Below are 14,449 nucleotides of genomic sequence, written 5' to 3'. Positions count from 1 at the left end.
CATACCGGATAAAATTTCTGGACAGCCTGTAAAATTCAAAGATTGTGATGACGTGGTCAAAAAAATATAGAATAAAATTCTGCATCTCAAACTAAACATTCTGACCTTTTAGAGTTGACCATATGTGATGTGAGACTATGCTTATTTGTGTCATGAAGACCGTTTTCATTGCAGACACGAGCTTCCATTCTCTATATTTAGCACAACTTGTGGCCAGCAACCTCAAGTGTCAAAATCAGGTATACAGGGAGAAAAAGCAGCGAGTGAGAGATAGAGAGAGGAAAGAAATCAAAGGCGTTGAGTTGGAAGCTGGTGGTAAGGTTAGTCGGTGGTGAAAAGTCTCCACCTTGCACGAAAGGTGTAGGATTTTTCACAAATAAATCTCACCACACAACAAAAACAAGTATGTAGGTTATACAGCAAAGGCAACACCACGGCTGGATTCTTCTAGTTGAATGTGTGTGTGTGTGTGCGGTTTAATGCAACATCAAATTACTCGTAGTTTGCTGGTTGGTTGGTTGGATGCCTTTCTCTTTGCCAGGTATTGCCTCTATTTTCACCGTGATGATTCCCTTCAGTTCCATGTCGGCGTATGTAAGTTGGTGGGTTGTTGGGAGAGAGGAGAGGTAGCAGAGAACGCGAGAAAAGAATTTCCTTGTCAGAAAAACAAACAACATGAAGTTGCGTAAAACAAGCAACAAAAAGAACACGATCAACCTGCACCAGCAGCAACTCTGCAATCCAACAACTACAGAATATGTAGGACCCCTTACAACACGCTGCTGCTGCTGCTGCACTATAAGCGCGTCAATATCAGTCAGAAGAGTGGAGAAAACAGGTAGTGAAAAGGAGGTGGTTGTAAAAAAAGCTTTATTTTACGGTGGTTCAGTTACTGACAGGGCGAGTGTACTAGTAGTTGGCTTGATCTATATGATGTCCTTCGCTATGCGGGGCTGTTGCTGTTTGGTTATCGTTGGTTTGCTCGAGTCCAGGCTTTGTGCCTCTCTTTTTAACTGTATTTTCTTTCTTGCAAAGAGTAGTGCATGAGCATCAAAGCTACCAGTTTTATCCAAGTCTAAAATAAATTGCAAAACTTTAGCCATACCTTCAACCTTGCGGGTTTCATGGCCTTATCTTGATGGCAGAATGAACAAACGAAGGCAGGGAGGAGTCGAGGAGGTGGAATAGATGCAGTTCATATCTCGCAACCACCACCGGTCGTGGCGTGGGTCAGAGTTCATGCCTCGCTCCTTTCCACCATTTTCACACCGTGGTGTCGTCCTTGGTTGAATCCTGCCAATCCGGATGCACCTACTTGTAGAATTCTTTTTGCAAAAATACACCTTAATTTGCGTCATTTTGTTTGAGATGATGACTAAATAGTTGAATTATATGCCTCAAAGAACTGTGAGAACATAAACATGCTAAGATTATTGAACGGGCGAGAAATTAATTTCGCTCTTTACCTCCGATATTGAAAACCCTGGTGGAAAATTAATAACGATATTCACCATCTACGTGCTTTCTCTTCCTCTTGTTGTGTTGTGCAAAACCACTTTGAGAATAAAGTTGGTAGAGGTTGACGTTGTATTAAATGAGATAAAACGTTAGGTTTGACATTTGCGATTTGTGAAACAAAAGAACACGGGAACACAAAACTTTATTGACGCTTTCCCAACTTTGGGCACCACTTTGAGTGAAACTTTGATGATTCTATTTTATGTCATGTTTTGTTTTTTTCAATTATGTCCACGTTCGTTCTTCTCTCGAGGCTTGATTTGAGCCATCACTCCTTCTCTCACTTTTTTCCCTTTTGGATCTATTTCTCCCTTTCCCTTTATCACTTTACGTTTTGCTCAAATAAAATCAAACCACTAATCAAATTAGTGATAGGCGTGTAGTTTCATGGCTCAGACGTCCCATCTTTCCCACCGTAAAGGAAGTAATACGAGGATAAAACAGACATCTGACCTCACATCAAACTCAAATAAAGATAAAATTTCCTCCTCCTCAGCAGATGCAAACGAGACAAAGAATAAAGCAGACGAGGCCATAACGCGGGGGCAAGTTTCACAGCGTGCAACTTTGCCGTGAAAAAGGTGGATAAACTAGGAATAAATAGAATTTTAATGTAATGGCTGAAAGTATATTGACATGTTTCGCAAGTTCCTTCTTTCTTCTGCTCCTTGGCCGAGTGGGAGTGAGTGTAAAGTTGATGAGTTGGTTTGATGGTTAGTGGAAAAGTTTTTCAATTTTCCTAGGATGACATATCATTTTAAAATGGCACTGATGCAATACAGCGAGGTGAACATGAAAGTAATTGAAACTCGCAGAAGAGAAGACGGAGGAGAAAACTATTTTGTCTCCTTTTATTCATATTTGATGAATCAAACACCACTTTAAAACATTTACATTATTCAACGGCCCACTAGTTTTACGCGCGCGTTGAGCTAGGAAATAGCCCCGGACTCAAATATGCGCCTTGGTGAAAGAACGGCGTGATGAGTCGAAACGTGCTCCAGAATAGTCAATTAATTTCATATTATTCATAATCATGACTGATTGAAAGTAGTGGAAGCGTAAAGTGAAGGCGTTTTGCACACGAGAAAGGTGCAAGTTTTGGAATGGAAATTTTGAATTTTCCTTCATTAGTTTTGAGGTGCAGGTGTGTATGTGTGTGTGGATAAGAATTTTTTTCAGGTGGTCCATTTTGGCCCATGAGTTAAATTTGTGAGAATGTTTTCCTCTTTAAATATGAGTCACGTGGTTTAAATTCTAATTCAGTTTGGCAATACTGCCCGTAATCGGGAAAGAAGTCGTCGTCGAGGAGGGCAGGAGACGTTACTTGCGGTCGGTGTAGGCTGGCTAGGTTCCAAATTTATTAGGAATAATGAGCCTGCTAAAAGGACTAAAAGTCTGGAAAGTGCGGCATTAATTTTGTTTCCGTCACCATCATTTGGCCGTGGCCGTTGACGAGGAGAGAATGCGAATGGAATCAGAAAATATGAGAAGAGTTAACAGAGATAAATGACGCGTTGATGGCCACTGTTGATAACGGATATGTTGAACATGCACAACTCTGTGTCAAACAATTACTCAACCCAACATCCAAACCGCCTTTCAATGAGCGACCAAATTTGGAAAGTGGATGAAAAATATTAATTGCCCTGTCGGACTTTGGTCGGCAAACCTTCAGATCTCTCTCACTGCACTTTCATATTCCAATGCAATTTGTAAACTCTCTTATTCCAGATGCAACGAAACTTGGAATGTGCTTTGATCTTTGCATTGTGTTAGGACTTGTATCAATTTCTTCCTCTTTTTCATGCACGCATAGGAAGAGAGACCAGCCAAGCAACCTTTTTACGGCACAACTCCTCAGTTCACAAGACGAGAAGGACTTTCAATTTCCTTCCCCTGGTTGAAAAGTTTTTGAATGAAATGGAGCAAAAAAGTTGAGAAAGAATTTCAACCCTTTATTTCACATGTCAGATAAACGACAAAATCGGGTAGCACATGTTTCATGATACAGAAAAAGCTATATTTTCACTTTATTCATCGTCCACTTCAAAAAGATTGCTTTATTGTTGAAGTGAAGAGTGATTTTTGTTCGTACAGGAATCTAGAGAAACATCCGCAACTTGAGCTCACCACACTCCTAAATCCCAACCATAGCACGTATCGTATATCTTACTCCATGATCCCACTTCTTAATAGTAGCAAGTTAATGGACGAGTACGCAAAAAATTGATTAGCGCTGGTCATTTATCTTCATACCAAGTTCTTTCCACATCTCATTAATTATCAATCATCATCATCACCAAATAACATATTTTCACTGGATTTATTTCACATGAATGCAGTTTTCAGAGGGGGCAAAGTCTTCAATCACGGTTTCAACCAAGTGAAAAACGAATAGTGAAGAATTGTTGTTAATGTATTTTTTCATATATATTGCACTTGTCGCTACAAAGTATGGAAACTATTTTTTCTTAAAATTATCTCGTTACACTGCAGGATATCGATAAGCGACGACGTGAAGAAGGACGCTCTAGCTCGTGTGTATGTTCATTAACTTTTGTGTACATATTTGCGCAAGATGCATGGCACAGGAGGAGAAGAAGTGAAAATAAAAAAGCTTGGTTATTAGGCTCGTCGAGAACAAAAGGTAATTGAGATGTTGGGCTAAGTAGATTTTTGGAAAGCTGACTTCTTGTTCCTCTCGATAACCATTTGCGCTTAGCCGTGAGCCAAAGTCATTTATTATCCGCGTATGTTCAGCCTCTCCGGCATTAAGACAGAGGTTACAAATAAATGACAAGCCGACGAGGGAACGGTTTCTTTTGTTTGTACGATACTTGGCTCCTACCAGCTTGCTTCAAATTCTCAATTTTCGTCCAGTTGAGCATGTGGCTACTTGACATGCAGTCCAGAGGAGGGAGATCATTAGTTCGTGTCAGTCAAGACTCAAGAGAGGAAGTACGACTTATCTTCTGCCACTTTTAACATGCATCATAATTCATAATTTCATTCCGCATTTTGAATGCTCCTGATTCAAATTCATCCACTATTACGGCAGGTTTAAGCACAATTTCTCATGCTCGTTTCAATTACTGCGATGCTTGAACCCGTTCCTGTGCTGGGAGCAGGCTAGTTAGTGGGCCTATTATCGCATCATGATAAATGTCCAGTTTCTCTCGTGCAATTTAATAATATTTATTTAATACAGAATTCAACATTTACATGGAAAATAAATCCATAAGCCCGCGATGACGTTGTTTGTTAGCTTTCAGCAAAACTGTTGTGGCTTTGATTTCTGGTGTGATATGTTGATTCTGATGAATTTTGTTCCGGACTCGTGTGGTTACGTCAAACATTTCTCGTGACAAAAAAGTCACATGGTGTGACCCTGTTAAATAAATCCGGGTGCGAGAGGTCACCGAGGCCAACTTATATTTTATACCTACAGACGTGCACATTCCAAAAATAACTATAGCAAGTTTGGCGTAATTGAATTTAAAAATTAAACTGGCCGCTACCAAAGGTTGGTCGGCTAGGCAGGGTGTGAGGGTGCATAATTCATTTCATTTAATACAGACGCTCAACGTCAGAGTCTACATAATTTGATGAACAAGTTGAGAGAAAGTTTGGTTCAAAGTATATTTCGGAAATGGGTCTTTTAAAAAGCTCATTAATTCCAGGATTTCCATTTAGTCATTTGCAGATTGATTTGAATAAATTCTCCGTCAGATTACAAGCGATTTAGTCTTATGGAAATTATTAGTTATTATATCCTCCTCCTCATTCCTCCGTTCTCAGTTCACCCGCCAACAACATGCCCCTTTTTAGATCAACAAATGTCGTCCACAGCAAAATGATGCACTTTCGCTTGACTGACAATAAGAATTCAATGGTAGCGTCGTCTGGAAGTTTCGAACCGGGTCAATTTTAGTATTCCTAATAAAAAGCATGTCAGCAATTCTAAATGTCCTCGAATTCCAGACCAGAAGCGCTGTGTTACACTTTCTTGGTTTGCTATATTTGAATTTAACGTCAACGTTGTATAAATAAAAATTCTGGCAATGAAAAGCCACCAGTTGTTGTACAAAGATGATTCCGCTACTACTACCACCATCAACTTAGTAGCTTCCCAGATTGATTTTAGGAATCGACTTTCTCTGCACAGTACATTTACCCTGCGTAAAGTATAAGAGTCTCATTTTGACCAAATACCGTCTGCTTGGTTGGTGGTCGGGGTGGTGGTGGTGAGTCGTTGAATTTAGTGAAAGTTGAATATGAAATTCTTGAGCAAGTCTTTCCCAGCCAAGTCATGTTTTGCAGTGATGGCTCTTCCCACTTTCCACTCTGGTCGCCTCGTCTCAAAATTTGGGTGGCTTTGGTTTGCTCTCAATTTGACGTGAAGGAAACGCCTGTTCGCTTCATTGAATGACTGGTGGTGAAAGTCAAGTCCGCAGAGATACACACATTTCATATTCGCCATGCACCAACCATTATTATATTCCTTCTTCACCAACCACCATCACGACACAATCCTCGAGATAGATATGAGCAAAATCCCAAAAATCCTTGGTTTTTTGGAAAGGCCTCCGTTCATTTACGTGGGCGACGTGTTTCTTACCCGCTTATCTTCATGGTGGATTTTTGTATCTTGTTTTTCCATTCTACACCTTGATTTACTTTGAATTTTATATTTTACATTAATTTAAATTAAAAAATGACGTAGGGTTTAAGTACTGCTGTTCTTACATAACTGCTAAACAAGAAATTGGGCAGGAGATTTACGTTATCTATTCCATGTTAAAGTCAGGATGAAGATGGTTCCCCTCATTTTCTCCCCAAATTCCGCTGGTTCTCACAATAGAGATGGACAACAGAAATGAAAAACCTATAAAAAAGACGTCAGGACAATCTCGTTTTTATTTAGTATTAAGTTAATGAACCGCAAAACCACACAAGACTGGAACTGAATCCGACCAAGAAGTGAAGGGAGTTGATGCTGTTGTTAAAGAAGACAGAAGATCTTCTTCTTCTTCAAGTTGATGATCCCGAAGCCAATCCATCCTGCTCAATCGTCTCCAGCTGTCACGCGTGACGGGTGCACTTTCCATTTTCCTCCATACCCTTAGATTTAGGAGGAATAAAACCGCTGCCCGACAAGCAAGGACACAACACTTTCACTGCAACGACCAACAGAGAATGCAGTGCAGGCTTTACAAAAACGGACGAACAGAGTCTGTAATATTGCCACTACCAACTAAACAGTGAAGAACGTGCATGCACAACAAAGTCTCGTGCCACATACGGACGAACGTACTTTCTCTTCAGTCGCGAGAAGAGTTATTTCATGGTTGGCTACTGAATTGAAATTGACTTGATGACCATCCTCTTATTGGCAATACATATATCTGGTCAATCCGGGAATAAAACTTGAACATTTCCAATTCGTACAGTATAGAATTACTTACGAATTTTCAGATATTTTGCGGAAATATATTCATCTTGATCAGATCTGTCCACGAAAACAACATGCAGAATACAAACAGAGAAAGAAAACGGTTTTGGCCTTTTCTTTCTTTACACCTTCGTAGGGACGAAATAAAAAATGAAACACATAAAAGGAATTGAAGGGAATCGATTGAACGGTGTGTGCAGTGCGTGCATGTTATTGGAATGAATGGACACACCAAACTAAAGTTTGGGATTAGGAGCAATCACCATCACGCGGTTGGATAAAGTGTTAAAAAATGCATCAGCTCTCTCTGAAGCAGCAACACGGGTCAAACTTTTCCTTTTATAGATGCAAGTCCGACCGTAAACACAATTCTTCTCAAACTGTGTGGGCAAGCGCATTTTGTAATGAATTTATCATTGATGGAAAGTGAGACAATTTTAAAATGTATGAGACACGAAATGTCTAAATGGAGAGTTTTGTAGTTTTGCTTGGTATACGCGATACCCTTGAACATGGTAAAAATTGATGAACAATGCGGTAGTATCACCACCTGACAAATCATAGCAGAATCAAAATTCCAGAGTTTATAAGGTCACCTATGTAGCTACCCACACATATAATCAATCATTCAAAGTTGGTGATTTTATTTCATGGCTTTTACGTTGCATCTTAATCCAAACTGGACGAGGACATTTCTTCACTCGTGGATGTCTTTAGAAGAAATGTAGTTTGAAGAAGGCGCAGAAATTGGGCTCGAGAGGAAATTTGGTGTCCCTCTTGGTATAGAGGATGTGATGGCATTTATCCGTTTGAATGACTCAGTGAGCATTATTGGCAGTAAAAAATACCCAATGGAATACCAAAGGCGACAGACTCGAGGAGGAATAGACAACAACTTCATTTTTATTTTACACCCTCTAATCTTCTCTCCTGCCGGCTGTTCACCACAGTTTGCACACTCAAACGGTTAGATTGAGGTGCGGATGGCGTGCACTATCAAATGAATCCGAGCAGTACGGCTGCATTATGTCCCACTCAGGACGACTCAGCCTTAATTATTTCAATGGTGGACGGAAATAATGAATTTTTATCGTACTTTGCGATATTACTCGTCAACTTATAATTTATTGTACGATACCATTTTCTCGCTGCCTGAAGGGGATCGGAATTCAAAAGTGGATAAAAAAGTCCAAAGTGTGTGCTTGTTTTATTGACTCTGCTGATACATACTTGGTGTAACTCATGTATGCATTTTTAACATGATTATTGGTTTGGCTATCGGTCGAACAAAGAAAGAAAAACAGGAGGATCACCGCACTATTGTATGTGTACACAATATGTATGTACATATGTATATGCTCACACGACGCAAAACAGCAGCATCATGTGTTAACCCAGCTTTCCCTCCTCTGTTAGATTTCCAGCCCAACAACTGTTTGTCGAATTTCGGAAAGAATTCCCCAAAGAATTTTTACGCAGTTGAGTCGACAATCTCTCAATCGCTTTATTCCTCCAATTCTACGGCTTCCTTGCTCACCAACAACCACGACCCCTCAATTCGATGGTGTGGAATTATTTGCATCATAAAATGAAGTTCGTTCATAGCAATTGAGTCAACTCAACGGTTAGTTTCATTCGATTGTAGCACCACTGACACTCATCAAATTTGCCTGGAAGCCATATCCATAATGAGAATGAAACTTTTGGTTTGTTTGAATTGAAAGGGGATGAGTAGGATAAAATTAGATTTATTGTATGAATACAAAATTCCGTCCATACATCAATAGAAGACAACACGGGAGGAGGACGACGACAATGAGAGCCTGCGCATCCTTTATCCCTCATTTAAACATGCAAGGAACGAGCGGAATAATGGGGAGCAGCAATTACAAACTGTTTTAAATGTTTATCTCCTAATTCCCAAGGAGAAAGCCGTGGCACGCCTCTTGAATTCATGAAGCATTGAAATTCTAGTAAATTTCGTCTCCTTCGTGACGGCGGCCATATGTCGACGGACATGGCGAAGAGGTTTGAACCTGAACTTGAAGGTAAAGGCGATTTGTTGCACCAACGCATAACAATAAAAATAAAACGCAGCACTGTGCACTCCACTGCATTGTAATGTAATTCAACGACACGGAAAAGAAGGCACACACCACTCGAATGCGTGGCAGGACTGCACCTTGTCTCTGTCATTGTTGTATTGCCTCCCCATAAAAATATGGCCCCCTACACCGAACCACCGTACATTCCGAGAGAAAGCGGATAGTGAACACATTCACTTTCATGGAGGACGAGGACCATGCCATCCATGTACATGCATAAAGGATGGAGTGGCAGAAAGAGAATAGCAGGAACGGCACGGTGCCCAACAGGGACTCTCCGGATGACAAAGAGAGAGAGAGCACACGGGTAGCCATGCAGCCTAACATAAAGATTCCTCTCAGTGACATTGTCTTCTCCTCTTCACTGTTTGTGTATGTTGGAATGAAATGAAATACGATTTGAAAATTTAAATTTGAAATATGCACAACCACCACCACGACCAGAAATATGTGTATGTCTTGTCCTTCCCTTCCGCCCTTCCTGTGCTTTCTCTCCTCTGCTCCAGCCAGCTAAGGCGAGTCAATTGTGGGAACAAATTGGGAAATGGAGCCACTTCCCGTATTTGGCCCGAGGAGGTGAAGAGTACAACGAGGAGGGAGCAGGGTGGGCAAATAATGGAGGGACTAATTTAAATGGTTTTCTGTAAAAGCGAGCATCTTTTCCTTCTCCCTTCATAACTTGCACCACCACCACCACCACCGCCACTTCTCTCGGGCAAGAAACCACTTATTTTTGAGTAACTAAGTAAGTGACATTAAGAAGAAGGAAGTATGAGATGGTAGATGAAAGCGTTGAGCTCATTAGCTAATATGGCACTTGTGGAAAGTACGGGCGAGGAGAGAGAGGAAATCGTAGTCAGTGGAAGGCTGCGTCTTAGGTTCACTATTTGGTACTTTCACTTTGCAATGGCGTCTGGCGGAGGAGTAAGAACTGACATACTGACTGGTGCAGGACTGGGTGGATGTATAAGTACCAAAAATAGTGGTGTTTCTCATACCATACCACTGAAGAGAAGCATTGTTGATGAGTGGACCAATATGCAAAGTAAGAGGGAGTTGCTCAACATAATGGCATAAATTACTCCATTTTTTAAACTAAGCTTAACCGGCAAAGATGCTTTCGTTGTTTTCGTTTTTGTGTCCATAAGTAATTTTGTACTGAGAAAATTTATGCCGGAGCACAAAGGCACATTTCAGCATAGTATTTTCCCTCCGTGGTGGGAGTGTAAAGAAAGTATTCACATAAAAAACTGGTAGTAATCCTTTGTTGGCTTTTCTCTCTGGTAATATGAACATGCACATACGCTTTTTTCGCCTTTGTCTTCCTTCCTACATTTGTGCAGACTTTGGCCGGAATTGAAGAAGAAGTAGGAGTAGTCGCGTTGTAATGGCCGTGGTCGTGGCAGCAGTAGACAAAGAATGAAAGTTCATGCACACTTTTTCAACTTACGAATATGACGACATTGAACTTGGACTCTCTTTTTTCTGCTTTTTATATATATCCATAGTACGAATTTTGTGGATAGTGTGGGTGGGAACCTGTCCGACTTCTTCTCTACAGAAAGAAGACAACAGTGTCTTGAAACAGCAAAATACAAAACACGAAAAATATCAAAAATACGGAAATATTATTATTATAACTACAATGAATCGAGTGAAAGTTATTCCCTTTTTGCTCAGTTGTGTTTCTCCTGCAAGTAAAGACAGAGGTTTGTTCAAAATTTGTGTCTTCCAACATCAGGACAAAGCACAGTGCGGTATCCAGCGAGAAGGGGAAATGTAGGAGCACAAATGTGTAGGATGGAATGAGAGGAAAGCATAAATAAATTTTGCATTCCCAGATGAAAGGAAATATATCTCATTTTGTGTATGGGTGATGAGTGTGAGGTTAACACTCACCTTGATTTACTTGCTCGACAGCCCCTTCACTCCATGTTACCTCGACAGTTCGACACTGTCTGTGTCGCCATTTTATGTCAGTAACATTCAACTTTGTTGACCTCTGACCTCGACAAATTTCAAATGCGGATGAATAATCCGCCTCTCGTGCCTAGTGGCCGGAATAACTCCTCGCTATGAGTTTGCCTATGTCACGCCATGTCAACTTTGTCTTTCCGTTCCATGGTCTTGCTTATGGGGGTGCAATGAAATGCAGTGCCTTCGGCGGAGCACGATTGCATCCATTCCACTATCTACATTACGGTTATTAAAGGTCTGTCCTAATAAATATCCCAGTCCCCACGGTCCCACTGACAGTTCTTGCCTCATAAGAAAGATGTTCACCACCTTCAAGTTGGGGAAAGGGGAGTCGCATTCTGACATCCCAATTTGATTTCCTGCCTCCGCCTCACCCCATTCTCATCTTCCTTCAAGTGTTTTAATTCTAATGCCAAACTACCTTTTAAGCATTTTAGCGTTCGAGATGAACTCACTAAGCACTTTTGGACTTTCCCCGTCCTGGGAAACTGACACATTAAAAAGTGAACTGCGATCATTCACTGCAACTTCCCCCCGCAGGAATCCCAATATAGAACCTTGCATGACGGGGAGGTGGAATTTTTGCATTTTTACGCCTATTCCTCGTAGTAAAGGAAAGATGCTAATGATATCTCTCATCAAATGAATATTGCATCCATGACATGTTATGAAAGAGCGGAAAGTGATGAAATTGCATAGTGCAAAACTAGGAACGGGTATTAAATTCGTTGGTGACATTTCTTCTTGTGATGATGATGGAGATATAACGCAAATTAGTACGCAAATAGACAAAAACTTTCATATCTAGGTCACCATCGACAGCACTAGTCAGCCAATTAATAATTCTTAGATATTTATCTCTGATAGAATAATTCTTGATTATATAATTCCCAAAACTTGAGTGGCATGCGACAGAATAATGAGAGAGGAGTTTATGCCTTACACTTAACGCAAAACAAGCTTGTTTGTTGTGCAACCCATCCATCCATATTGATTTGTTTTTTAATTACACACACACATTCATATATTTAGAACGTCATGCAATTTTATTGGGCCAGAACTTTGAAAGTTAAAGTTCTGGTGGTTTATAAAAATTACTTATGAGGAGTCATAATGATAATGAAATCTAAAAAATAATTTATTTATGTAATTCCATATTGTTAAAAAGTGTTAAAATAAATCTAAATGTTTGTATTTTTTCTATTGCAGAGTTGGAGAAGATGGCCAATGGGATGAGGCAAGTGGAACAGTGACAGAAAACAACCGAACAAGCTATCAGGTGGGTATTTTCATTTTATAAATTTCTACGCTTCAACTGAACAATTAAATTTGTCGACAAGGAGAAAGGAGCCAATTTCAGTTTAGCTTGTTACTCTTCACTCTATAATTTCGTGTTGTACTTAGCCTTTCGTATGCACGGAAAGTGTTTAGAGAAAAAAATGAAGAGAGCATGAGCGAAATTTGATGGTAACAAATTGATGTTTGAAGCAGAGGTCAAAGTTGCTCTGGCTTGATTGATGAAACGTCTGTTGATTGCAGGTGACGGGATTGCAACCATTCATCGTCTACAGTTTTCGAGTGGCAGCCGTCAATGCGTTGGGGAAAAGTCCACCTAGCAAAGAATCCTACTACATTGTCACTCTCCGAGAAAGTAAGTTTTCTCCATGTCACTTCATCCATGTTTAAAGTCACTGAGCTGCTTCTGCTGCAAAGTAAATGATGGTTCACTCAACTCTGACAAATTATTAGGGCGACCAAAGAAAATTGCAATATTTTTTTCTTAATACCTTTCTTCCCTGCCTGCAGCCTGTTCAACATAAGTATGTATGTGTGCCACTGGTGTAAAGACTGCAATTTTCTCTTCGTATTCATTTCGTCTTCCGTTGGAGAGAATAAGTGAGAAAAAACCTGCTCCGAAATGACGAGGAGTGATGAATGGGCAGAGCGAGCGGATACAGAACTGGTTATCATCTTCTCTCTGGTTAGAGAAAGCTGTAAAGACGACGATGACGACGAGGGGAGGAAATCACATACACTCGAGTTTCGCGAGTCAACAAGAAGAGGACGACATTCTGGCGTCCACTACCACACACTGGTCAATTCAATTGAGAGTGTAGAGCGGAAGAAGTGTCCTCCTTAACCGAGTCAGTTTATCAAAAAGTGTGTGTACGTGTCTCTTGCAATTGGTAAAATAAGGCCGAGATAATGAATGGGACAAGTTGGTCCATAACTACATGGACATGCTCACTCCTTGCGATTGCGACTCGCTCTCTCCATGGCTGGAAGGCGAGATGAGATGAGATCAGGGCAGCAAGCAGGAGCCAGCAGCAGGTTCAATGAATCCCTTTCCTAAATCATAAAAGGGCCTCCTCCTCCTCTCTTCTTCTGTAAATGCACATTGTATTGCTCCACATTATTCCATGAGGCTCGAGTTTTGTCGCATATTTATTATATTTGTACGTTTGCGAGGCCAGAACAAGAATGCAATAAGTATGGATATGTAAAGGAGGGTTTAATTTAACATGATTAGTGGAGTTTACATAACATGCCAACCCAGCAGCAGGTGAAGGACCTCCTCAACAATGGTCATACTTTCTTACGGGTGTAATAGCGTAGTAATACAGGAATTCCAAAGCTATCCTCCTCCACCAGCAGAAAGCAGAAGCAGCTGTGTTTACCATACTCGAACTTTCTCCACGTCCCATAAAATCAAGACGTAATGTTGGGCTGGCTGGGTGTCGTTGGACTTTCTCTGGACCGGACTTTCACTGGAAGTAATAAGTTCCAAGTTTACCTCACCTTTTCAAGTGTAGAGGAAGCTGAATATATAGTAAAAGTATGACATATCGAAAATAACTCGAGTTGGGGAAACTGAAATCTAAAACTTTTTCGCAGACAACTCTTCTCTAACAAAGATGCACAAATAGATGAAGAAGTCCACTCCACTTGTTTCTTGTTCTTGATAAAAGGACAATACAATAAGGAGGTTGGAATGCTGGATCAGAGCAGAAGAGAAAGTTATGCTTTGCTTCTCTACTACCAGGCTTTCTCCTTATTTAGAATAGACCAATGTACCAATATTTCCTCAAGTAAATCAAAAGTTGATCTTTTCATTTTGTCCGGGTACAAGAACAAAGGTTACTTTGTGAAATACTCCCAGAACTTTACCACAGTCCATTTGTCAACCCGCTGTATAAACAGACCGAAAGAGAGAGAAAGCAGGAAAAACAGAATGTTTTACTGAACGCTGCCATGCAATGGTTCAAAATATCCATCCACACATTGCATTGGGCTGAATTCCACCACCACCGCTGCTTCCGGATTCATTCATTGTGCACCTTTTACTGCTTTTACCCATTTCAAAGTTGAGGAGATAAGAGGAGAGAAGCAATCT

The 14,449-nt window shown here is 40.5% G+C and overlaps 1 protein-coding gene across 1 annotated transcript in view; it reads left to right on the top strand.

Annotated features, from left to right (window-relative positions):
- Positions 1–14,449, top strand: part of LOC110850773 (tyrosine-protein phosphatase 99A) — a 134,073-nt gene that overhangs the window by 91,454 nt on the left and 28,170 nt on the right. Inside the window, exons 6-7 of the mRNA XM_022098332.2 lie at positions 12,265–12,334; positions 12,595–12,706. Coding sequence (XP_021954024.1) covers positions 12,265–12,334; positions 12,595–12,706 — 182 coding nt within the window. The remainder of the gene's footprint in view (positions 1–12,264; positions 12,335–12,594; positions 12,707–14,449) is intronic.

This window comes from Folsomia candida, unplaced genomic scaffold (assembly GCF_002217175.1).
Source record: "Folsomia candida strain VU population unplaced genomic scaffold, ASM221717v1 Fcan01_Sc006, whole genome shotgun sequence".
Lineage (NCBI taxonomy): Eukaryota > Metazoa > Arthropoda > Collembola > Entomobryomorpha > Isotomidae > Folsomia > Folsomia candida.
This window is presented reverse-complemented; position numbering and strand designations above follow the sequence as displayed.